Below are 26,702 nucleotides of genomic sequence, written 5' to 3' on the forward strand. Positions count from 1 at the left end.
CCCTTTTGCCAGGCCCAAACCTTCACTTTTTATACATATAAGCCATCCCTAAGGTAGACCCTGTATGAAAATATGATGAAAAAAATGTTTTTTAGATTGTAAGTGGTTTGACATTAGTGCATCCATTTGAGAAGCCGCGCTAAAGATGCCTTGCTGGTAAAATTCCATGTACGTGCTCAGATAGACCAGTTTGAAAGACTAGTTTGCGTGATTTCCAAGAAACTAGTTGAAAAATATTTGTTGAGAGATAACCCTTTGACTGCAGATCAGTCCTTGGAATGTGTTTACTGGCAGAATCCTTTAACTTGCAAGCTCTTGCCTTAACCGGTTTGTGCAACTGAAGCTTTTTTGTTTTTTCATATATAAAAGCCGTGCAAAATTGTATCTCGTTGTCATTTTGCCTGTGTGCCTGCTGTAGACAGATTGGTATTTTGTACCCGCTGGAGTGAATTAAATACTAGAGATGAACACTCCAGCTCTTTGCATGCTTTTATAGGTTCACTCTTGACTTACAAGAATAAGGGGGAGGGAGAGGAAAATGCCCTGCTTCTCACCTGGACAACTTAGAGGGCAGGATGCAATGGTTTTGAAGGAAGGACATGTACTTTTAAGTCTTTCATGACCTGGTAGTGAAAAACTCCAAAAGTCCTTTTTCACTACAGCAAGGCCGATCTCCCTCATAGGATAACATTGGGAGTGCCTTATTAAATCTTATAAGTGCAATTCACAATCTGGAAGAGATGTGTTTGTCAAGTTTGGTGTCTTGGCACTCACAATTTAAAATCACAACTTATAGTGAGGTCCAATTTTAAACTGCAGTTCTGTAAATGCCACTTTTAGAAAGTTGGTGTTTTCTTACTTTAGCCATTTGGTGCCAACTGTCTGTCGCCAACAGATGTCTGGGGTGGGGTGACAGTTTTGTGTATTCCATCTAGACAGCCAAACACAAAGGGAGCTTCAGTGCGACTGATGGGCCATACATAGCCTGATGAAGGGCTGACACTTAGCCTCTGAATGGGCAGTTTCCTGGCCCACACATAGGGCTGCATACCTCACTATAGTACGTCTGGAGCCAGGGCAGGAAGGAAGAACCTCTGTGCACTTCAAATACCTTTCTTTAAAGCCTCCCTCACTTCAAAGGCACAACTGGGTATAAGTACTAGACCTCTGACACTACCAACTCAGTACACTTATGGCCTGCTGTGCTGCTAGAAGGACTGCCACTCTGCTGAGTTGCTACTTTGCTGGACCACTGCTTTGCTGAGCTGACCTGCTGCTGGCTGCCCTCTTGCTTGGGAGTGAGAAGGACTAGACCTGCACCTCTACATCCCAGAACCAAAGTGCCTCAAGGCCTTGCTGACTTGCACCCTGGTTTCTGAAGTTTCAGGGACACAAAAGACTTCCAACTCATCTGCTACAGCTCCTGGACCAATCTTCAGCCTGCACCTTACCCCCAAAGCAGCACCTTTCCAGTCCTGGGGCTTGGAAGTAGTTCTCAGCTCCTGAAATCAAGCTTTTGGGCTCTTCGTACCCACATCACAATTTAGTAAAGAATAATTTTGTATTGGCACTATAATTTTATAGCAAGACTGGAAATGAATTATACTAAGTCTGTCTAGCACCACCACACGTTAGCCGTGGGGTGGGCCAACAATCATAAAAGCGCTCAAGTTTTTTCAATTTCTCTATTAAATCTAGATTTTACTGTATGGCTTAGGTGTGTAAAGCTGAAATGATAAAGCTTTTTTTCGAACATAAGAAATTAGTAAAACTGCAAATTCAGTATGCATGATCATAGTTAGCTTACTTTGGACAAATAGGAATAAACAGCTTTACAAACATTAATAGTGTCTCACTCGAAAATATGACATGATAAATAATGTTTTAGATACACTTCTGAACCATATTTTTCTATTGTTTATCGTGCAATATCATCAATTTACCTGTTGCCACTATATGTAACCTAAAAATTTGAACTTAACAAAAATAATATGTCATGAATTTGCACTTTGGGAAAAGCTTCCACTGTACCACTTTAGTAGAACTCTGTACAACTGGACTTCCATCTCTCCCACCACCCATATCAGGCCCAGAGCTCATTTCGCTTGTCCCCGGCTGTCTTGCTGTGTATGGAGGAGGCCTACAATTCTAAAGCTCATTAAAAAAAAATATTCTTCTCATCAGAATCATTATTCTGCTTCTCTTTATTCTGTGTCTTGTCTTTATCATTTGCTTCCTTAGATAGCAGGAAAAGTCTTTAGATATTCAATCATGTCCAGCATTGGCTTTATGTCACACCTAGTCTGTTGAAGAACATCTAACTTTTTCGCATTAGAAGAACCCTCTAAAGGAAACAACAAATCTTTGTCAGAAGCCGTATAGTCATTCCATTCAGAGATACAAGTAGATTTATAAAACCCAATGTCCCTCATCCTTTCAAATGCAGGCATTCTTTCTGCAGGTAATTTCTGACCATCTATAGCAGGTACAACTGAAACCGTAGGCTTTTTTCAACACAATCCCCATTATTTCTACTTAAAATGATTTTTTTTTAAATCTAAAAAAATAAAAATAAAAAGACTAACTAGCAAACAACAACCAATCACAGCATGGCTCTGTCAAATGTCAACCTTTCACAGCACAGCCTCGCCAGCACCCACACAATTAGAGCACACAAAGCTGTGCTTTGTGGTAATGTCTCACTAATACATCACTTTGGGTATCCCTAGCCACACTAAAGTAACTTGTATCCTGTATAGGTCCCCAGCCTCATTTCAAAAAGAATTTTTTTATTTTTATATATATGACCCTCACCCACTATAGTAGTGGCATGCTTCATCATTGGGTCCACCCCAGACCCTAACAGCCAGGATGGGTTCAACCATACTCCAGGGAACACTTTTGATATTCCCATTACCAGGGGGACTACTAAAGATACAAATACCTCTCGCAGGCCAAGGTATCCCTTTATTAAAGGTACCCCGTAGGAATGGGTAAAAAAATTGCCTTAATAAGGGTCTCTAGGATGTAATGGTTTTATGACACCAGGTTATGCAGTCAACATGTTTCAGCATTATCCTGTGCCCTATATGGTCCGGGGTTTTTGTCAGGATGTTATGAAATCAAGTTGCCCCAGTGTCAATGTGCATTCATTCCTGATCACATGAAAAGCATGCAATGTTAACAATTATATGCAAGGAGAGTTGATTCACTCACCTTCTGTTTAAAGTAACACAGGCCTTCATTATGAGTGTGGCGGTCCCAAGACCACCATACTCGCGATGGTGGTCGGATCGCCGCAGACAGGGCGGTCCGTCCGCCCCATTATGATCGTGGTGGAGCCGCCACGGTCAAACCGCCGACACCGCCAGGCTGCAGCCAGCCTGCAGCCTGCAGCCTGCCGGTCGCAGCGGTTGTAATCCGCCAGGGTAGCACTGCAAGCAGTGCTGCCCTGGGGATTACGAGTCCCCATCCGCCAGCCTTTCCATGGCAGTGATTACCGCCATGGAAAGGCTGGCGGAATTAAGGTTTCGGAAGGGGGGCCTGGGGGCCCCTGCACTGCCCATGCACTTGGCATGGGCAGTGCAGGGGCCCCCATGAACGGCCCCCATCTCACATTTCACTGCCTGAATTACGGGCAGTGAAATGCATGACGGGTGCTGTCGCACCTGATGCACCATGACAAATGTTGTGGTGAGTGTTCCGCTGGACCAGCGGGAGAAAACCCTGTTTTCCACCCACTGGCCCAGGGGAATACTCCTAATATGGCCGGCAAAAGGCCTCTATGACTGGTGGTCTTTTGCCTTCAGCGGCATCAGTGGTTCTAGAAAAGGACCGCCAAAATTGTAATGAGGCCCATAGTTCCTGCACAGAGAAAACAAACAAGACAGACAATGCTTCTTTTTCTGCATGATGTGATATTCACGTCACCTGGGAACCGCGATCGAGAAGGAGTAAACAGACAAGATTTGTTATTATAAATACATAAATGAATGGTATTAGTGGCCATCGTTTCGGGCAGTGCCATTCCATGCGTGTTCTGTAAATGGGACTGTGTCATGCTCATTTGAAACACCCTACATACAGACAATGTCCCGTGGGTATTCAGTGTTGCAAGTTCACAACGCCTAGATTACACTGAAGTCAAACTTGTTTCTGTAACTGACAAGCCTTAAAAGTACACTGAGCGTCATGTGGAAATAACATACATAAGATGAGCACCCAAACACCAAACGTGTCTTCACCTAGTTGGGCTATAAATCCTACAACTCAGGGATAATGGAGCATATCCCTATAGTCACACACTGTTCATCATACATATGTACGCCACCAAAAGATTTGGAAATTTGGAGAAAAAAAAAGAAGGCTTTATAAGTATTAGGCTAAAGATATAAAGAGCATCCTGGAGAAACCATGGCACATGAAAAGAACTGGCTCGCAGTTGGGGATAATCCCCTTTTCATGTCATCAAGGGCTGCATGGTCATGGTGTGGGAGCGGACTTAATAAAGTTCATCAACTGTGCCGCGGCCTGATTAATGTTTTTAAGCCTGCTCCCATGCGATGACTCTCAGGACAGTCTGAAAGAGTAGGCACTAGTAGGTGCAGCAGCAGCATGCAACCCTTGATGATGTGAGTCGAGAATTATCCTCAACCTCAAGCCAATCAGTTCTCCAGGGTGCTCTTTATATCTTTTGGTGGCATACATATGTATGATGAACAGCATGTGACTACAGGTACATGCTCCCCTGGCCCCCCTCATCCTCCTGCACCCGAGTGCTAGGACCAACATCCCAACTAGGGTAAGTACAGGTGTGGTGTGTGTGGAGTGAGCTCACCTTATGCAGCTTATTTCCACATGACGTATGGTTTACTTTCAAGCCATGTCAGGTACAGAATCAACTTGACCACTGTAATCTAGGTGTTGTAAATTTGCGACACAAAATATCCATGAGGCATTGTCTGTATGTGTAGAGTTTCAAATGAGCATGACACTGTTCTGCATAAAGAACATGCAAGGAATGGCAATGCATGAAACAATGGTCACTAATACCATTTATTTGTGTATTTATAATACCAGAAACCCTATCTATTTACTCTTTCCTTTCCCAATTGCAGTTCCCAGAAGACGTGAATACGACAACATGCAGAAAAAGAAGAACTGTCACTCTCATTTGTTTTGTCCTTGCAGGGACTACGATCCTTAAAACATAAGGCAAGTGTATCTACTCTCCCTGCATGCAACTGTAAGTATTGCATGCTTTTTGTGTGATTAGGAGTAAATGCACGCCCTGGTGAAAGCCCTGGACCATTTAGGCCACAGGATAGGGGCTGAAACATATTGATGGTATAACTTATAGTCATAGGACCATTATATTCTAGAGACCCTCATTAAGGTGATTTGTAACCCATACCCACGCAGACCTCTATTAAAGGGATACCTTGGCCTGCTTGAGGTATGTTTATCTTTATAGTCTCCCAGGTAGTGAGAATATCAAAAGTGCTCTCTGGAATACGGTTGAGCCCATCCTGGCTTTTAGGGGGCCAGAGGGTACCTGATCATGAAGCATACCACTACTAGAGTGGGTGAGGGTTCTAAATAAAACTTTTTTTTTTTTTACTAGACTGGGTACTAATACAGGATAGAAGTTACTTTAGTTTGGCTAGGGATGCACAAAGTTCTGTGTTTATGCTATAGGGAGAGTGTATCCTTTGGACCCCTTGATTGAAATATCTTACTTTCCCTTCCGATAGGCTGTGCTGTGGCAGGCCTCAACCTATTTTGTGAAGTTAGTTACGCAGCAGAGCTGTAGAGAATTTTTAGTTCTGCCTTTTTCGATACAATCACCATAACTGAACAAGTTGGACAAGTGTTCACTGATGAGATGGCATCTGTTATCTTGTCTGCTCCACCCGTGTCTATTTTGTGAAGGACGTGTCATCAATCCGAGCATGGCTCCCTGGCTTACTAACCAATGACAGCACTACTCATCGGTGAACAGGAAAACAATTGCAATACCTCTTTTAAAATAATAAACTAAATAATCTCTTTCAGTTTACCCTACATTGGAAAGAAAAGTCAGTAAATCAAGTAGGGCAATTCAATTGGAAGCCACAAACCTTCAGAAATAGGAACTACATTCCAAATAAAGAACAGAAAACCAGAAAGCAGTTCACAGGACCTGCCCTCCCATAACTACAGATCACACTAGACAGACGTCCTTCTAGTGGCAATCCACTCTAGTCAGTGTTTTTGCTCCTGTGCACTCAAGAACAAGAACTACTAAGTCAAATGAGGCGCCCAACCTAGAAAATAATACATCAACACCACAGCAATAAATCCACCAACTGAACCCCAAAACATAACCCAATATCCAAACAATTCGCAATAGAAACAGAATTTACATTCCTCAAATCATATTCATTGTCAGAGTCAGCAGCAGCTGACACTAGAGGGCACCAGGGCCCCACCCACATTGTTTTTCAAGTTATGTGGATGATAATTGCAATAACCAATTACCATCCACATAAGTTGTTTCTTTAATTAAATAAGGGCTTAAAGCCTGTGGCGGGTGTTGTTTAATGAAGTGCCTGGCTGCCTCTCGCACTTGCTCTGATGAGTCAGGCAGCCAGGCACTTTCGAGTGGGACACATGCTCAAGTAAGCATGTGTCCCTCTGCATCTCCCTTTAAAAAAAATCCCTATGTAGGCTAAGGACTGACTCCGCGGGGGTCTGAACATGACCGTCATATTTACAAGCAGTCCCGGACGTCTAGGACATAAACCCTGTATTCCCAGGACTGCCTGTCAATCACTTTCTCAGGCTGCAAGCAACACTGTTTCCCAACTCGTCACCTGTGACATGTCAGGAAAGGGTGTTGCTTGGAACCTGTGAAGGATTGCAGGCATGTGGCTCGTGGTCACAGTCATGAGAATCTGTGATCTCAAGCCATCAGAGCCCAAGAGGGCACGCTTGGCACTCTCAAGCCTGACATCCTGGAATGGATCAGCAGCAGCACACCATGCTGCGGGCCACCGTGCTTGTTCCAGAGCAGGATTTTCAATTAAGTAGGGGTGGGGGGGATTGAGGCCTGCCATCATGCCTGCCAGCCTGTGGTTCGTTTTTACTGTTTTTGAAAAAAATCTAAAGCAAACTGCAGGCTGGCTTGGCAGAGCACTCACCTAGAGCTCAAATATTTAAAAGTGTTCCCTTTGTGTGCTTTTATCATGCAGGGGAGTTTTACTTTAGTATACCCAGCTATATCACCATATTGAGAGGCTTTTATAAAAATTGTCAATAAATGCCTCTCAATATAGTAATATAAACTGATGTAACACTCCTGCATGTTAAAAGCATACAAGAGAGCAAGTTTAAATATGTGAGTACAACATGTGGTGTGCGCCCTGAACTGACATATTTAAAGTGCTCTAGTCTCTTGCATGCTTTTAACATGCAAGAGCCTTTCACTTTAGTAGAACAGTTTATTTCACTATATTCAGAGGCATTCATTAACAGTTTTAATATATACCTCTTAACATAGTAACATACAGTGACGTACTAAAGTGACAAACTCCCACATGTTAAAAGCAAACAAGGGCTGCCCCACCTCTTCCAAATTTCACCAACCGTCACTGGTCAGAGTTCTAGACTCAAACGGACTGGGCATTAAGGACTGGGAAATCCTAGGAAAACATCTTCTGAGGAACCCTTACGAAAGAGGAGGTGCTCTTAGTCAACCATCCTCTCCTACCATTTTATTTGTGGGAATGGAATTGCAAGCCCTAATTCTTAAGGCACCCCAAAGCTTTACATTCAGAGATTCCACTCAGTGCAGTATTGATTTAACATTAAAGAACACCCTCCTCAACATCAGACTCAACATAAGTTTATCAGAGTAATAAAATAGTAACAGGGACTACCCAATAACTGAGTTCTAAATCCTGAAAAAGTTTAAGGGTTTTATTAGGTTCTATTACAAAAATCACACAATGTAGAGAAACACAAAATATATGCCAAGACGGCACAGACACACAGCACATGGTCAGAAATCAGAATTATTCTAAGTTCCAAAGAACAAAAATCTAAAAAAGAATGGACAGCATCCCCAGCTTATAGATGAACAGGAAAATATCTCTAATCATCTGTCAGCTTCAAAAGGAACAGAGACAGCATCACTAGGTGAAAAGGGAAGGTTCTCACCCACCCCCAAACAAAGGGGGGTTTTATACACATTTTATGAACAGATAATAAGCAAATACTGCAAATTCAGCATGGCATAAGTATTGATAACACAAATTGGGTAAATCAGAATACAGAGCGTCACAATAACGTACATAATGCTAACCCATTTTTAAGGAGAACTCCAGCAGCTTCTGCGCTGTTACTGTCTGGAGATGCTCAACACAATATGAAACACTTTTCAAACAAAGACCCATAAACCAGTTTATTCTTACAGACCTACATGAGAACTTCTTGTGGAAGTGTCCTTGGGATTGAAACATTCAGTACAAGAAGGAAGTTTCACTCACAATACATACTTTCTAAGGGAGATAATCAATTATTTCACAGTGTCCTGTACTATATGAATACTGTGGGGCGAGAAGACTCTCTGAGAACATTGATTGGGAAGGGTAATAAACAGGATCAAGATGAACATAACACCAAAACAGCATCCATAAATAAATAAAACTGGTGCCTCTGTAAAATGTGGCACAACCTAACTGTATTAATATACGCACTTTTAAATGACTAATGAAAAGCGTTTCAAGTGCAACATTAATAATTCATTGGTTACAACAACGTTTGCCCCAAAAAACATTGGTATTCAAAATTGTGCATCTGGAAAAAGCTTCCACAACATTATGCACCCACAATCCTATGACTGGACAACTTCATTAAAACAGCAGTATGTGTCAAACTATGCTTTGATGCCCCTTAGAGAAAGATGTGCATAATTGTTTACGAGTAGAAAACCCACCAACAACCTCTGAAAGGAAGTAGCACAAATGCCCGAAATTGATCCGAACATGGCCACTATTTTAAGTAAGTTCTTCAAACATTCCATAAAGTGAGAACTGTTGGACCTCACTGGTCGGTTAAGAAAAAATTCTGGATTTAGCATTAATGGACAATGAGGCTCCATGACATCTCAATATCTTAAATGGCTGACAATTTGCGCGCTTGGGACAACAAACTTTGCCATCTCTGAGGAGAGATGTTGTTCGCTGTTGAGATCCTCCTGGACCTAAAATTGGATGACTTGGCTTCTTTTGAAGTGGGCGTTGTGGTGGACAGACTATCATTTGGCAATCCTTATGATAAGGAGTTATCGTTACTACCTTCTCCACTTTGGACAAAGTACAGCTATCTCGGGATAAAATAATCAATTAAGGTCTTTATGAAAGGTCTGGATGAAGTAGAGGGCATTGGAATAGCTGCATACGGTTTCAGGATCCTCCAAGGCAAAAAAAAAAAAAACTGGGATCAAAGCTAGATTGATGCTTCAGCCTCAAGATTTTGCAACAGAGGCCAATTCAGAGGCACTCAAAGTGGAACTACTACCTATAGGCCAGAGCATACAGGCCAATCTTGCTCATGCAGTCTGAGTAAGACTGTGTGGGAGAGCTGCTCAATTTCTCTCCAACTGGGTTCATTTAACTCTGCCACTTGGGTACGGTAAACAACACATGGCTTTTACTGAAGTTCTATCAGACTCAGATGCAGTTAAATGTGCTAACCTGGCTGATGAAGGAAGATACCCTGAAACCAGTCCCAGGATGCGTGTTTCCAGTCCAGGAAGGGCCTGGCCTGGCAGTTCGGGCTGGACTGTTCCCATGAGGAACATGGTCAAGACTGATTTGCACATGGCTGGATCCAAACTGGGGTGGCATGGTGAGCAAAAGAATTGATGGATTAAACCCAGATCTGTAAATGGGGGTGAATGTTTGATTGGTTCTGCATTCCATCCATCAGTTGTGTCTGTTTACTTCAATAGAGAAGGCATCCATCTGATTTCTCAGGTTAGAGGTCTAAATGGTTTATCCTAATTTGAAACACCCATATCTGACTATTCCAATATTTACCCTGCACAAGAGGTTTCTACAACTTCAATGTAAGAGGCAAATATTCAAATTCTCAGTCCTTGTGTGTGGCCTGCCCTCAGCATTGTGGAATTTCATCAAGTTGATGAGACCTGTAATGGAAGTCATCACAATCCATAAAATGTGCATTGACATTTACCTGGACAAGATGATCGTCAAGGATCAGGTTACCATGATACTTCAGAAACAACTTGTAAGGGCAACAGGTATTCTTCACAGTTTAGTTTTCATAATCAATGGCCCAAAGTCAGATTTGACCCAGAATCAGCAAATTAAGGGCCTTATTTAGAAATTGGCAGACAAGTTACTCTGTCACAACGGGGACGGATATACCGTCCTACAAAGTCTAAATCCCACTACATCTTATTAAATTTAGATTTCAGCGGACAGGATATCCATCACCATTGTGATGGAGCACCTTGTCTAACAATATATAAATCAGGCCCTTAGTTTGGGGTTTTCTGATAGATGCCCAATCAGCAACCCTGAGCTTCTTGGAGACTGAACAGAAAAATATCAAGAAGAAATTGGAGGCAGTCCTTGGCAAAGACACAATTTCCTTGTAGAAACTGGTGGGGATAGTGGGGTTACTGCCATCATCCATTAAAGCAAACTTCTAGAGTCCCCTCCACTTTGGGCAATTCAAATACTAAAGTTCCTACTTCTCAATAAAGGTCTAGCCTATTCAAAATGAGTCACTCAATTGTGAAAAGCCAGACAAGAAATACACTAGTGGCTGTCCCACAGGAAAAACTGGGTTGACCCCCAGATCTGGTGATATAGTCAGATGCCAGAAAACTAGGTGGGGTCCAGATATGGCAGCCTTTCTACCATGTGGACATCGTCGGAACAGTGATGGACTATGCACATAAATTGTATTGGAGTTGCTGGTAGGATCCTTTGCCACCATACCCCTGGCAAAGTACAGTACAGCTGTGGGTTGTTAGAAATGGACAACATATGTGCAGTACATTAAACAAAACATTTGAGACGCACAGGATATAAAGTCCAGGAGGAACTACCAAAAGACCTTTGACTGAATCACTGCCTGTATAACTATATTCTGGTTACAGCCAAGTACATGTCAGGATCAGATAATCGGATAGCAGATTGGAACACCAGACATTTCAAGGATTCCAGTGAGTGGAAGCTGGATCCAACACTTTCAAGGATCTTATGCTTAGGTGGGATCCTTTCCTTGTGGATCTGTGACACACCAACTTCCCACCTTTTACAGCTGGAGGCTGGAGCTAAAGACAGCTGCCAAAAACGCCTTTCTTCAAGATTGGTCATTGGGTCTACATGATCCTTTTGCTCACTTTATAATGAGCCTGAGGGTCACAACGCAAGTGAAACATCATGAAGTGATGCTGTGGTGGATATCTCATGTTTGGTTCTGGGTATTTCTGGAACTCACTTGTGCACATTTAGTATTGCTCCTTCTGATTCAGACCTTATTAAGGAATCTGATGGGACAACCTTACCCCATCTTGGTTTTGGTGTGGCTTTGTTTGATGGCTTGGGGGATTTCTGGAAAAGAAAGTAAGTTGAATGACTTCCAGAAACTTCTTCAGAGCTCATCCTGCAGGCATGGGTAACTGATATCCAACAAACAATACAAATCAGCATGGTCTTGATGGGACATTTATGGTCATGAATGCCATTTAAATCGCATGAGGATAGATACAGTAAATGTTTCTAATTTATCAGCAAATGTCAGCCAATCTTTCTGTACTATTATACCATAAAAAGAAGATGCATTTTATAATCCTAATTTCACTCCCACAAGTGATGCAAAAAGAACCCCAGAGGAAACTCACTTTAGTTGTTTTTAAGACGCACACTAACTCTATTAGCGGCTTGCTTCTTCCTCAGATTTCATTCTGGAACCTATAAACCAGGATGTGCTCGACCATATTTCAGTGAGCACTTTTGATAATGCTTAACTGGGTTCCCAGAGTAAAAATACCTCAAGGGAACCCCAGTCTCCCTTTAACATTGTTGTGCCCTTGGTATGAATAATAATTCATCATACCAATGGTACCCAATATTCAAGGCAAACTGTGGGGTCCGCAAGGTACTTTTAAAATGATTAAAAAAATTATCATAACAAGTACATCCAACATTAAAGGGAACTATGGTACCCCAGAGGTATATTTAAAATGATAATAAATTAATCACACTAAGGGCACCCAATATTAAAGGCAAACTTGGGTGCCCCTAAGGTATGTTTATTCTAGTAACCCTGATAGGTATTATTAAAAGTGTTCATCGATACAGTGATTGGCATCCTACTGGTAGCAGCTTTCACTGTTCGAGCATGATCAAATCTGGAAAAAAAGGCTGCAGATAAGGGACACTATGGCTTGGAAAACATTATAAGAGTTTTAACATCCTGCATTCTGATCATGGATGTTCTCTCTGGAGGGCAGGGCAAAGTGTTGAATCACTACAAAGAAGTTCCTGAGAGCAAACAGGAAGCTATCTGAAATCAAGTTGTCAGCATTGAAGAGCGAAGAATTTCAAGAAAGATAACCAACGGAGAAAAGAGAAAGCAAAAGGGTGACGACCACTACAGGTTAATGCAAGTCGAACAAATGGTTTCCTGCCAACTAAAAGACAACACCAAGTACTGTGGAGGAAAGCTACCTTATTCACAGAAACACAATGTAATCAATTTCCTGACTCTGACAGGACAGGAAAAAGCAATCATGATGCTACATTTACCAATTTGCAATGAGATAATTACTCACTTGTTCACTACTTTCCACCAAAAATCTAGGATCTTCTTCCTTCCAACTCCGGGTAACAGTGCTTTAGGAACCCCTTCTAAATAAGAATAGAGCCCTGTAGAGTCATTCTGAAAAAAGTAGACAATAATTAGATTACATATTTAGAAGGGATGATTTACACAGTGTCACACGTGGAACTTTTCTAGGTTTGGTACAAATTGCATCTACATTCCTACAATGTCCCACTAAGGTAAAAAAATATCCCACATTTTATCAGAGCTCTACAGCAGGGCTGGTTTGCCTTGGTCTAGGAGGAAAGGATCAGTGTCTGATATTCTGGACATCCACATAAGATAAATTTACTTTCCAGTGAATCTGAATGGAAATCAATTACATACTAAGTAGCTATTTTGAAAAGCTGCCTACTGCAATAGTATTTATGACCATATTGTTACTGCTAGTAAGTCTGCCGTCGTATTTTATGCTCCACCTAGTTGAAACACATCTGCTACTGGGGCAAATACCTCCACCATGGGAAAATACAGGAAAAATGAATAAAGTTTCTTATTTTAATATACTTTTAATGTTTTATGCATAGGCAATGACATTTTCAATATTTACTACTAACATGGAAATAATAAAATAAAAATGTCAGGCTCATTAGCGTCTCAAACTAAATACGCTTTAAACAAGCAGTGGCAAAGCCAATAAGTGTTGAAGGAGCTATTGGCTTTGCTGATGCGTTTTAGCCATGTTGTACACTACCATGTCTGCTGTTCAGCATTGCTAAACATTAGTGGTGCAGATGCAAGTGTTCTGGAGTGGAGTAGAGTGTTGTGGAATGTAGTAGAGTGGAGTAGCGTAGAGTGTTAAGGCATATAGTGGAGGGCTGCAGAGTGTTAGAGTGGAGTGTCATGAAGTAGAGTGGTGTGGAGTAGAGTAGAGTATTGTGGAGTGATGTTGAGTGGAGTGGTGCAGAGTGGAGGGGCGTAGAGTAGAGTGTCATAGGGTGGAGTGGCTTAGAGTGGGATAGAGTATGGTATTGTAGAGTGAAGTAGTAGAATGGAGTGTAGAAAACCGGTGTGGAGTGGGGTAGACGGAGTGGAGGAGAGTGTCAGAGTGGAGTGCCACAGAGTGCAGTGGAGTGGCATAGAGTGTCGTAGATTGGAGTGGAGTGTCCTATGGTAGCGTGTCATAGAGTAGAGTGGTGTGTCATAGAATGGAGGGTCGTAGAGTGGGTGGGTCTTAGAGTGTTACAGAGTGGCGAACAGTAGAGTGGCATACAGTGGAGCGGTGTAGATTAGAGTGGTGTGGCATACAGTAGAAGAAACGTAGAGTAGCTTGGTGTAGAGCTGAGTAGACTGGAATAGAGTAGGGTGGCATAGAGTGGCATGTCGTAGAGTAGAGGGGGCAGAGTCATTGAGTAGAGGGTCACAGAGTGGAGGGGCATAGTGCAGAGTTAAGTGTCAGAGTGGAGTGGCGTAAAGTTTTGTAAAGTGGAGCAGAGTGTCTTGGAGAAGAGGGGCATAGAGTGTGGAGCAGAGTGGAGGGGCATAAAGGGGCATGGAATACGATAGAGTAGAAGAGCGAAGAGTGGAGTAAAGTGCTGTAGAGGGCAGTAGCGTAACTCAGAGTGGAGTCATGTAGCATAGAGTGCAGTAAAGTAGCTTAGACTGTTGTAGAGTTGAGTGTCATACTGGAGTGTCACAGAATGGAGCAGAGTTGTGGAGTGAAGTCATTGAGTGGACTACAGTGGCCTAGAGTTAAGTGGTGTACAGTGGTGTAAAATGCCATAGAGCAGAGTCACACTGAGTGGAGTAAAGTGTCAGTGAGTAGAGTGGCATAGAGTGGAGTACTGTAGAGTGGAGCAGAGTGGAACTGTGCAGCGGAGAGTGAAGTAAAGTGACATGGAGTGGCATAGCGTGAAGTGTCACAGAATAGAGTAAAGTGGCTTGGAGCATAGTGGAGTGTGTAGAGAGGAGTAGAGTGGCCTAGAGTAAAGTGACGTAGACTGGACTGGCATAGAGAGGAGTGTCATAGAGTGGAGTGCTGTAGAGTGTCACAGAGTGCTGCAGAGTGTAGTGAAATAAAGTGGAGTGTCGCAGAGTGGCATACAGCGGAATAGAGAGAACTGGTGTACAGTGCAGTAGAGTGGAGTAGTGTGTCGCAGAGTGGAGTAGTATAGTGTGGAGTGCGAAATAGAGGCATGGAACGGAGTACAGCGGCACACAATCAAGTGGCATAGAGTGGCGTAGTGTGGAACAAACCATGGTGTCACAGGGTGGAGAGGCGTAGAGTGTCTTGGAGAGAAGTGGTGTATAGAGGAGGGGTGTAGACTAGCATATAATGGAGTACAGTGCCGTAGAGTGGAGTATGCATGGTGTGCTAGTGCACTGCCATTACAGACACCACACTTTCAACTGCACTGATCATTACACGTACACATATAGTTTTAATGATAAAACTATACAGTATACAAACAATAATGTATGGAAAAAGCATCACCTAGAGCATTGATTTGTGTTTATCATAATAAAATATTTGTTATTAGCATACTTCAGGATTTTTTTAAAAATGTGTTTCATTTGTACCTTCCTAATTCTGATATATTCTGAAATATTTGCAGAGTTAATTTACAGACATTTCAATTTTGTTCTGTGTTAGAAAAAAGCCTTTCCTTTCACACCCCCAAATCGTCAGCTAAATCCTCTCACTTTGATGTCAGTGATGGAAAATTAAACACTAAGCTCCCTGGAAGACAGAACATGACATCTCAACTCTCTCTTTGAAGGCACAGCAAATGTGATAAGATAAGAACACCGTTTAAAGGCCTGTTTACAGAAAGCGAGTACTTGTGGATGTATAGAGTAAACTGGCTATGCTTCACAGGAGGGACAAAGACATGCTGGACAGCCTAATAGAAATAAAGCGAGCAGATAGAAAGCATGCAAGTGTGAGTTACAAACCACAAACCAATGGAAAGCAATGGGTTGAATGCATTCCTAGGTCAGCTTTACGTATGTCCGAGAGAATGCTTTAGCAACCAGACAGCTCATGCTGTCTGGTAGGCTTTGACCTAAAGACATACAACTTAAACATTAATTTGTAAACAATATTTTAAAAACACACCCTCATTATTGTTTGAATTGAATATTTAATAACGTTGATTAAAGTTATATATTAGGTTAATTTAAAAGTGTTTTGATTTTTTTTCTGTTCAGAAGTATAAAGTAATTTTATTCTTAAATTAAGTTTTTTATTAAATTTAAATCATACAGTTATATACCACGTTTTAATCACTCAAAAATTAAATATACAATTTTAAATTTTGAACTAATTTAATTTAACATAAGTTCCAATTAGGGCATTATTTGAATCCTCTGCCTCTACTGAATTCTATGGGAGTGTGTTGCAATGCCATTGGTTGGAGTTTGTGCAATTCTTGACTTACTCCAAGACCGGGCTGGAGTAGATTTACATCTGTTTTGAGAACTTTAAAACTGCATTTTATGAGGTGAAACAGTCTTACTCTTGCATGGGTGTGTGTTTTGTATTAGCATGTCGCTCCCAAACCCCTTTTACATTTCCCTAAAACCATGCTAATTAATGGAAAGTATTCCACATTTTCATGCCATTTCTTTTTGTCCCTGCACTTTTACTACAAAAATGTATTCTTAAGAGCGAGGAGACCTCCGCACACAATAGATAGGAAAGGCTGAGGTTCAGGTCTCCAGTCTAAGGAATGAAGGCAATGAATTGCATTGAGTAATACTACTGTAGTTCTCCTTTACATATTACAAAATACATTGCGTGTATCAGCCTCATTTACAAACAATAATGATTTCAGTTCAACTTTTCACCAGCCCAAGAATTATAGGAATATAGGGAAAGCCGAAGCTCAAAACCTCTACTGTATGTCTGGGCAAGTAACATCTGATTGCCCAACTTGGACACTGTGAATCAAAGGCTAAGAGCAGAGTCTAATTGTCTCAGGTTCAAAAGACTCCTGCAGGCAAATATCTTTAGGTATTCCTCTGAACACTTGTGACAAAAGCTGGTACTGCTTAATGGTGAATGAAGTGTCAAAACCCATATTAGCTGGACTTTACATACACTTTTTTCAGCGCTCTGATGTGGCCGCAAGGTGACATACTGGCACTTTACAGAATATATAAATAAATGATATGACATGGAATCACAAGGAACAGCCAAGGAAAGCCACTCTGGGACACTCACATTGTAGAGAAGTAGAAGTGGGAAGTGCAGATTAGTAACAGAAAAGCACAATCATCACAAAGAAGCACAGTGATGCTAAAAAATTTAACTGTGCAGATTAGAAATCATAAAAATGCAAAAAGCAATGAAAACTATTAATGTTTCAAAACGTGCAGGGAGACAAGTGTTGGGCTTATTTTTCTTTTAAAAAAAGGAGCAAACATTAAAACAATAGAAGCATACATATCCTATGAAATCTTGTCAGTAGTAGATGTGGACTTCACCATAGGTGCAATATACTCTAAAGCTTTACAGCCAGCATCCAGTCTGATGGATATTTCAAAAGTCAGTAATGGATCTATTGAGATGATTTTTAAGGAGTTTTATCTGGAACCCTTGCTACAGATGGTTTGAAAAGTGATACTGAAGCTTTAAAGTAAAAGGACAAAAAACATTTTTATATCCAGAAGCATCAAATATATTGGGGGGGGGGAAGGGGGGGCAGAAATGGCCTAAAATAAATTTGCCCATCCCCCCCATCCCCTCCCCCTGGGAGTGACCCTTGCCTAAGGGGTCGCTCCCCTTGCGTGAAATTGGTGCAAAATAAAAATCCCCGGTGCCTAGTGGTTTCTGCCCCCCTTGGGGGCAGATTGGCCTAACAAAAATTGGCCGATTTATTGCTTCAAAGGCTGCTGCCAGAGCTTTAAGAAAAATAAGCATAATGACAGTTTCCATTCTTGCCAGAAGATAAAGAGAGAGGAATATGAAAAAACAATGTGGAGAGAGGAGCTAAAATCATTAGAAAACACACTACTTTTCAGAATCTCCCTACTTGCTTACCACCACACACTGTGCAACAGGGTGTGAATAAAGTCAATGGCATCCCAAAGAGAAATCCAACTTTTTAGGAATGGGTGTTTCAGAAGAAATAGTTTGAGGGTTATTCCTTAACAGGTATCAGCTACTCAAGATGTAACACACTCCCCAAAAAGAGCAACAAAAAGATAATGACAATAATAACATAACAATAAAGTGACCAACAGAAAGGAAGCAAACAGTACAATAGATATAGTTCGTACCTGTTATAATGCAAATTTCACATGCAAGCAGATAAAACATAGTAATGGCAGAATGTGGGAATCAATCTGTATCTTCACCTGTGGTTTGGGGCATTTTAGAAATCAGGTCACTAGTTCGCAGACGTACGCACCCTGTCCAAGTAGGGACCACAATCCTAGTCTGGGTAAGTCAGTTACACACAATAAATTAACCTGTGCTCACCTCTGGTAGCTTGGCACAGAGCAGGCAGGCTTAACTTAGGAGGCAATGTACAAAGTATTTCTGCAACACTTAAAACAGTAACACAGTAAAAACACCGCCCAAAGTCTCCACGCCTAGTCAGAACAATAGATCATATTTTTATGAGTAAAACAAGACCACAACAACAAAAATCCAATAAGTTAAAGTTGAGACCTTCATTTTTAAAGATTAAATGTAACAGTAGTGTTTAGAAGCATAAAGTGTCAACCGAGCTTTCAGGTCACGCTAGATCAGGGTAAGCCCAAAGTTCAGGCTGACCGCGATGGAGCATGGGCCAGCTACAGGGACCAACCTTGTCCGGCTCAAATAGTACCTTGTATGGAGGATTGTGTCGACATTGAAGATCCGATGCAAGGGGCAGAGATGACGATGTGAAGACAATGCGTTGGTTCCGATTTACGCAGTCAAGAGATGCGTCATCACTCAAGGGATGCGTCATAATCAAGCCACACTGTCATTGATCTTTGAACAGTGGTGTGGCGGCAGGCCCCTTTGCGAAGGTGATGCGTCAACGTCGAGCCGTGAAGCCAGGTTATGTGAGTGTGGTAAGTCAGGGTGAAGGAGATGCACTGGTTCCAAGCCACCCAGTTGTTGCTGCAAGGTCTTTGTCCTCAGCGGCAGTGGCAATGAATTGATGTCAAGGAGGGATGCAGCAGTTCTGATCGGCGCAGCAGCGGCAAAACAGAGTTGCAGCACAAAAGAACCCACTTCTAAGGGCCCCAAACTCGATTGGCACAACTTGGCAGGGCAGGACTCACAGGTGGCAGAGTCCATGAGTTGTAGGAGAGATGCAGGAAGTCTTTGACATCCCTGAGACTGCAGAACAGGAAGAAAGCCATCAAGCCCTTGGATTCACTTGACTTGTAGAGATTCATGTCCAGTCCTTCTCACTCCCAGGTAAGGAGGCACAGCAAAGCAAGAGTCCAGCAGATTAACAGCACCTTCAGCAGCACATCCGCTTTTCTTCCTGCAGGGGTATTGTTAGGTCCAGAAGTGAACTGAGTTGGTAGGGTCAGGAGTCCAGTTCTTATACTCAGTGGTGCCTTTGAAGTGGGGGTGACATCAAAGAGGGGCTTTGAAATGGACACAGGTCCTCAATTACGTGCCCTGGCTCCAAACACACACTCCAGTCCAGCTGTCACCCAACCTAGACACGTATTTTAGGCAGGCAGCAGGCACTCAGGGCTTAAGAGCAGAAAAATGCCAACTTTCTAAACGTGGCAATTTTAAAGTTGTAATCATACATCCACCTTACCATTAAGAAGGATTTATTATTACAAGTCCATATGTACCAAACATGACATTTAATAACTGTATTAAGGAAGCCTCAATGTTACCCAATGAAAGGGATAAGCCTCACAGTAGTGAAAAACGACTTTGGGAATTTTTCCCTACCAGGACAGGTAAAACTAAAAAGTATTTGTCCTGCCTTTGATCTATGTAGCATTCTGCCCTATTGGCTACCTAGGTCCTAACATAGGAGAGTCTTATGTGTAATAAAAGTGTGGTTTAATGATTGAAAAGGGGTTTTAAATGTCAAGCTGACATGCCAGTGAATCTGCACATACAGGCTCTGCAGTTGCAGGTCTAAGACATGTTTAAAGTTCTACTTAAGTGGGTGGCACAATCAGCGCTCAAGGCCCATCAGTAGCATTTAATTTACAGGCCCTGGGCACATATAGTGCTCTTTACTAAGGACTTATGACTAAATTAAATATGCCAATTATTGATACACCAATGTTGCCATATTTTAGGGGAGTGATCATATGCATTTTAGCACTGGTTAGCAGTGGTAAAGTGTCCAGAGTACTAAGGCCAACAACAGCAGATCAGCAAAAAGTGAGCAAAGCGGGCAAAAACTTTGGGGAAGACCACCCTAAGGCTGTCAGATCTGACAGGCATTCAGATGGTCAGGCTCTGGATGCATACCATAGCAGAATGATGGCTTTTTCCCCAGTACCCTCTTACTTCTGAATACACTCCAAAACAAAGTCAAAAGTAACCACGAATGATAGAGGGAAGGACAATTAAAGGCTATGGGGAAGGGTAATAGAACAGGAGTCATTGCATTGTGATCTGCCAGCATTTTTACATGTTTTGCATCATCAAGACTTGTCTTAACCTAAATGAGGAAACAATGACAGACACCTTGAGCCTCAACTACGAATTCAAAAGCATACATGCCAACATTCCAGAAGAGGTAAAGAGGAGATTTTAAAAATAATAATTCGGATAACGTATTTCTCCTTCTGGCTTCTATTAAAGCAGAAGCAATTTAAGGCTGTAGACAGCCAAAAAAATAAATAAATTTTTGTTTCTAAAATCAGGAGTCTCCCACCTGAATAGGGTCTATTGGTGCATAGTAAAAGATATTGTGACCTCCAAACAGTTTGGAGCTCAAAAATCGAGAAGTGAGTTTAAAATCATGAACGGATTCAGAAGCTTGCAATTGAAAACTGGCAAAATGTTTGTCTCCGAAAAGCATGACAAAGGGGACTGACTGAAAGTGGATCCACTGTAACTGACAAAAAGGAGAGCCGCCGTATTGCCTCCTTCCTCCTATTTTTTCTGACCTGTTTTGTTGGCTTTAGGATTCTGGGCACTTTACCATTGCTAACCAATGCTAAAGTGCATATGCTCTCAGTGTAAAGTGCACTGTTGATTGGTTTATCCATGATTTGCCATATCCGATTTACTGGTAAGTCCTCAGTAAAGTGCACTAGAGGTGCCCGGGGCCTGTGAATCAAATGCTACTAGTGTGCCTGCAGCACTGGTTGTGCCACCCACATTAATAGCCCTGTAAACATGGCTCAGACCTGCCATTGCAGTGTCTGTGTGTGTAGTTTTAAACTGCCAATTCGACTTGGCAAGTGTACTCACTTGCCAGGCCTCAACCTTCCTTTTTACTACATACAAGGCACTGTAGGAAAGTACCATCTTGCCTGGCATGTTACCCCCATTTTTCACTGTATATATGTTGTTTTAGTTGTATGTGTCACTGGGACCCTGGTAACCCAGGGCCCCAGTGCTCATAAGTGTGCCTGAATGTGTTACCTGTGTAGTGACTAACTGTCTCACTGAGGCTCTGCTAATCAGAACCTCAGTGGTTATGCTCTCTCATTTCTTTCCAAATTGTCACTGACAGGCTAGTGACCATTTTTACCAATTTACATTGGCTTACTGGAACACCCTTATAATTCCCTAGTATATGGTACTGAGGTACCCAGGGTATTGGGGTTCCAGGAGATCCCTATGGGCTGCAGCATTTCTTTTGCCACCCATAGGGAGCTCTGACAATTCTTACACAGGCCTGCCACTGCAGCCTGAGTGAAATAACGTCCACGTTATTTCACAGCCATTTTACACTGCACTTAAGTAACTTATAAGTCACCTATATGTCTAACCTTTACCTGGTAAAGGTTAGGTGCAAAGTTACTTAGTGTGAGGGCACCCTGGCACTAGCCAAGGTGCCCCCACATTGTTCAGAGCCAATTCACTGAACTTTGTGAGTGCGGGGACACCATTACACGCGTGCACTACATATAGGTCACTACCTATATGTAGCTTCACCATGGTAACTCCGAATATGGCCATGTAACATGTCTATGATCATGGAATTGGCCCCTCTATGCCATCCTGGCATTGTTGGTACAATTCCATGATCCCAGTGGTCTGTAGCACAGACCCTGGTACTGCCATACTGCCCTTCCTGGGGTTTCTCTGCAGCTGCTGCTGCTGCCAACCCCTCAGACAGGCAGCTGCCCTCCTGGGGTCCAGCCAGGCCTGGCCCAGGATGGCAGAACAAAGAACTTCCTCTGAGAGAGGGTGTGACACCCTCTCCCTTTGGAAAATGGTGTGAAGGCAGGGGAGGAGTAGCCTCCCCCAGCCTCTGGAAATGCTTTGTTGGGCACAGATGTGCCCAATTCTGCATAAGCCAGTCTACACCGGTTCAGGGACCCCTTAGCCCCTGCTCTGGCGCGAAACTGGACAAAGGAAAGGGGAGTGACCACTCCCCTGACCTGCACCTCCCCTGGGAGGTGTCCAGAGCTCCTCCAGTGTGCTCCAGACCTCTGCCATCTTGGAAACAGAGGTGCTGCTGGTACACTGGACTGCTCTGAGTGGCCAGTGCCACCAGGTGACGTCAGAGACTCCTTGTGATAGGCTCCTTCAGGTGTTAGTAGCCTTTCCTCTCTCCTAGGTAGCCAAACCCTCTTTTCTGGCTATTTAGGGTCTCTGTCTCTGGGGAAACTTCAGATAACGAATGCATGAGCTCAGCCGAGTTCCTCTGCATCTCCCTCTTCACCTTCTGATAAGGAATCGACCGCTGACCGCGCTGGAAGCCTGCAAACCTGCAACATAGTAGCAAAGACGACTACTGCAACTCTGTAACGCTGATCCTGCCGCCTTCTCGACTGTTTTCCTGCTTGTGCATGCTGTGGGGGTAGTCTGCCTCCTCTCTGCACCAGAAGCTCCGAAGAAATCTCCCGTGGGTCGACGGAATCTTCCCCCTGCAACCGCAGGCACCAAAAAGCTGCATCTCCGGTCCCTTGGGTCTCCTCTCAGCACGACGAGCGAGGTCCCACGAATCCAGCGACACCGTCCAAGTGACTCCCACAGTCCAGTGACTCTTCAGCCCAAGTTTGGTGGAGGTAAGTCCTTGCCTCACCTCGCTGGGCTGCATTGCTGGGAACCGCGACTTTGCAAGCTTCTCCGGCCCCTGTGCACTTCCGGCGGAAATCCTGTGTGCACAGCCAAGCCTGGGTCCACGGCACTCTAACCTGCATTGCACGACTTTCTAAGTTGGTCTCCGGCGACGTGGGACTCCTTTGTGCAACTTCGGCGAGCACCGTTTCACGCATCCTCGTAGTGCCTGTTTCTGTTTCTCCAATTTGCGACCTCCTGGTCCCTCCTGGGCCCCAGCAGCGTCCAAAAACGCCAAACGCACGATTTGCGTGTAGCAAGGCTTGTTGGCGTCCATCCGGCGGGAAAACACTTCTGCACGACTCTCCAAGGCGTGGGGGATCAATCCTCCAAAGGGGAAGTCTCTAGCCCTTGTCGTTCCTGCAGTATTCACAGTTCTTCAGCCTAGTAAGAGCTTCTTTGCACCAACCGCTGGCATTTCTTGGGCATCTGCCCATCTCCGAGCTGCTTGTGACTTTTGGACTTGGTCCCCTTGTTCCACAGGTACCCTCAGACAGGAATCCATCGTTGTTGCATTGCTGATTTGTGTTTTCCTTGCATTTTCCCTCTAACACGACTATTTTGTCCTTAGGGGAACTTCAGTGCACTTTGCACTCACTTTTCAGGGTCTTGGGGAGGGTTATTTTTCTAACTCTCACTATTTTCTAATAGTCCCAGCGACCCTCTACAAGGTCACATAGGTTTGGGGTCCATTCGTGGTTCGCATTCCACTTCTGGAGTATATGGTTTGTGTTGCCCCTATCCCTATGTTTCCCCATTGCATCCTATTGTAACTATACATTGTTTGCACTGTTTTCTAAGACTATACTGCATATTTTTGCTATTGTGTATATATATCTTGTGTATATTTTCTATCCTCTCACTGAGGGTACACTCTAAGATACTTTGGCATATTGTCATAAAAATAAAGTACCTTTATTTTTAGTATAACTGTGTATTGTGTTTTCTTATGATATTGTGCATATGACACTAAGTGGTACTGTAGTAGCTTCACACGTCTCCTAGTTCAGCCTGAGCTGCTTTGCTAAGCTACCATTATCTATCAGCCTAAGCTGCTAGACACCCTATACACTAATAAGGGATAACTGGGCCTGGTGCAAGGTGCAAGTACCCCTTGGTACTCACTACAAGCCAGTCCAGCCTCCTACATTGGTTGTGCAGCGGTGGGATAAGTGCTTTGAGACTACTTACCACTCTTGTCATTGTACTTTTCATAAGAGAAAAATATACAAAACAAGGTCAGTGTATATACACATAGCCAAAAAGTTTTGCATTTCCTCTTTTCACTCTTTTCTAAGTGCTGAAAAGTACTTCTAAACTTTCAAAAAGTTCTTAAAAGTTTAAAAAGTTTTTTCTGTCTTTCCAAAAAGTTCTGAAAACTTTTTTTTCTCTTTGTCTATCACTTTAACTCTCTCTAAAAAATGTCTGGCACAGGCCAAAAAGTTGAACTGTCCAAACTTGCATATGATCACCTTAGCTGGAAAGGAGCAAGGAGTCTCTGCATAGAGAGAGGTTTGAGTGTAGGGAAGAATCTTTCTTTAGAACTGTTAATTAATATGCTTAGAGTACAGGATAAGGCCATAAGTGCCCAATCTGTAGAAAAAGTAGCTAATGGTTCTCAATCTGATCCAGGGACTCCCCCAGGAAAAGGTTCAGGAAAGAAACTTCTCAGCCTGCCCATTACTAGACAGTCTAGCATAGTTGGTACAGAGGTTGAATCACATCATACTGATGATGTGCTCTCACATTATACTGGTAGCCAAGCTGTTAGGGTGCCCTCTGTAAGGGACAGGTCTCCTTCTGTTCATTCCCATCATACCTCTGTATCTAGAAATGTCCCTCCCACCCACCCTGATGACAGATTGTTAGAAAGGGAGCTCAATAGATTGAGAGTGGAGCAAACCAGACTGAAGCTCAAGAAGCAACAGCTGGATTTGGATAGACAGTCTTTAGAAATAGAGAGGGAAAGACAGAAGATGGGTTTAGATACCCATGGTGGCAGCAGCAGTATTCCCCATAGTCATCCTGCAAAAGAGCATGATTCCAGGAATCTGCATAAGATAGTTCCCCCTTACAAGGAGGGGGATGACATTAACAAGTGGTTTGCTGCACTTGAGAGGGCCTGTGCTGTACAGGATGTCCCTCAAAAGCAGTGGGCTGCTATCCTATGGCTATCATTTACTGGAAAAGGTAGGGATAGGCTCCTTACTGTAAAAGAAAATGATGCTAACAATTTCCAAGTTCTTAAGAATGCACTCCTGGATGGTTATGGCTTAACCACTGAACAGTACAGGATAAAGTTCAGAGATACCAAAAAGGAGTCTTCACAAGACTGGGTTGATTTCATTGACCAGGCAGTGAAGGCCTTGGAGGGGTGGTTACATGGCAGTAAAGTTACTGATTATGACAGCCTGTATAACCTGATCCTGAGAGAGCATATTCTTAATAATTGTGCGTCTGATTTGTTGCACCAGTACTTGGTGGACTCTGATCTGACCTCTCCCCAAGAATTGGGAAAGAAGGCAGACAAATGGGTCAGAACAAGAGTGAACAGAAAAGTTCATACAGGGGGTGACAAAGATGGCAACAAAAAGAAGGATGGTAAGTCTTCTGACAAGGGTGGGGACAAATCTAAAAATGAGTCTTCATCAGGCCCACAAAAACACTCTGGTGGGGGTGGTGGGCCCAAATTCTCCTTTAATCAGAACAAGGAAAAGAAACCATGGTGCTATTTATGTAAGATAAAAGGCCATTGGACAACAGATCCCAGTTGTCCAAAGAAAGGCACCACAGCTCCTACCACTACAACCCCTACTGCTACACCTAGTGTCCCTACTAATAGCAGTGGTGGTGGGAGCAAACCTACTAATAGCCAATCCAAGGGAGTAGCTGGGCTCACTTTTGGTAATTTAGTTGGGGTTGGTCTGATTAGGGAGACCACAGAGGCTACTTTAGTCTCTGAAGGGGCTATTGACTTAGCCACTTTGGTTGCTTGCCCCCATAACTTGGAGAAGTACAAGCAACTAACCCTAATAAATGGTGTTGAGGTCCAGGCCTACAGGGACACAGGTGCCAGTGTCACAATGGTGATTGAGAAACTGGTGCACCCTGAACAACACATACTTGGACACCAGTACCAAGTAACCGATGCTCACAACATAACACAAAGCCACCCCATGGCTGTTGTAAATCTCAACTGGGGGGGGGTATCTGGTCCAAAGAAAGTTGTGGTAGCTTCAGATTTACCTGTAGACTGTCTATTAGGGAACGATTTGGAGACATCAGCTTGGTCAGATGTGGAGTTGGAGGCCCATGCAGCAATGCTGGGCATCCCAGGGCATATTTTTGCTTTGACAAGGGCTCAGGCCAAAAAGCAAAAAGGACAGGGAAGCTTGGATCCTGGAACAATGGACCAAGTGCTCCCTAAAGCTAGGGCTAGTAGAAGCAAACCACTTCCTACTATCCCTCCCTCTACAGTGGATTCTACTTCTGAGGAAGAAGAATTCCCTCCCTGTGCAGAACCTACACCAGAGGAGCTGGAAGCAGACACTGCTGAGCTTTTGGGTGAAGGGGGGCCTGCCAGAGAGGAGCTGAGTGTGGCACAGCAAACCTGTCCCACATTAGAGGGTCTCAG

General features: G+C 43.1%; 1 protein-coding gene across 1 annotated transcript in view; it reads right to left on the reverse strand.

Annotated features, from left to right (window-relative positions):
• The window catches only part of LOC138285009 (uncharacterized), a 597,004-nt gene that overhangs the window by 556,148 nt on the left and 14,154 nt on the right, over positions 1-26,702 (reverse strand). Inside the window, exon 2 of the mRNA XM_069224423.1 lies at positions 12,854-12,960. Within this exon, the coding sequence (XP_069080524.1) occupies positions 12,854-12,960 (107 nt within the window). The remainder of the gene's footprint in view (positions 1-12,853; positions 12,961-26,702) is intronic.

This window comes from Pleurodeles waltl, chromosome 3_1 (genome assembly GCF_031143425.1).
Source record: "Pleurodeles waltl isolate 20211129_DDA chromosome 3_1, aPleWal1.hap1.20221129, whole genome shotgun sequence".
Classification (NCBI taxonomy): domain Eukaryota; kingdom Metazoa; phylum Chordata; class Amphibia; order Caudata; family Salamandridae; genus Pleurodeles; species Pleurodeles waltl.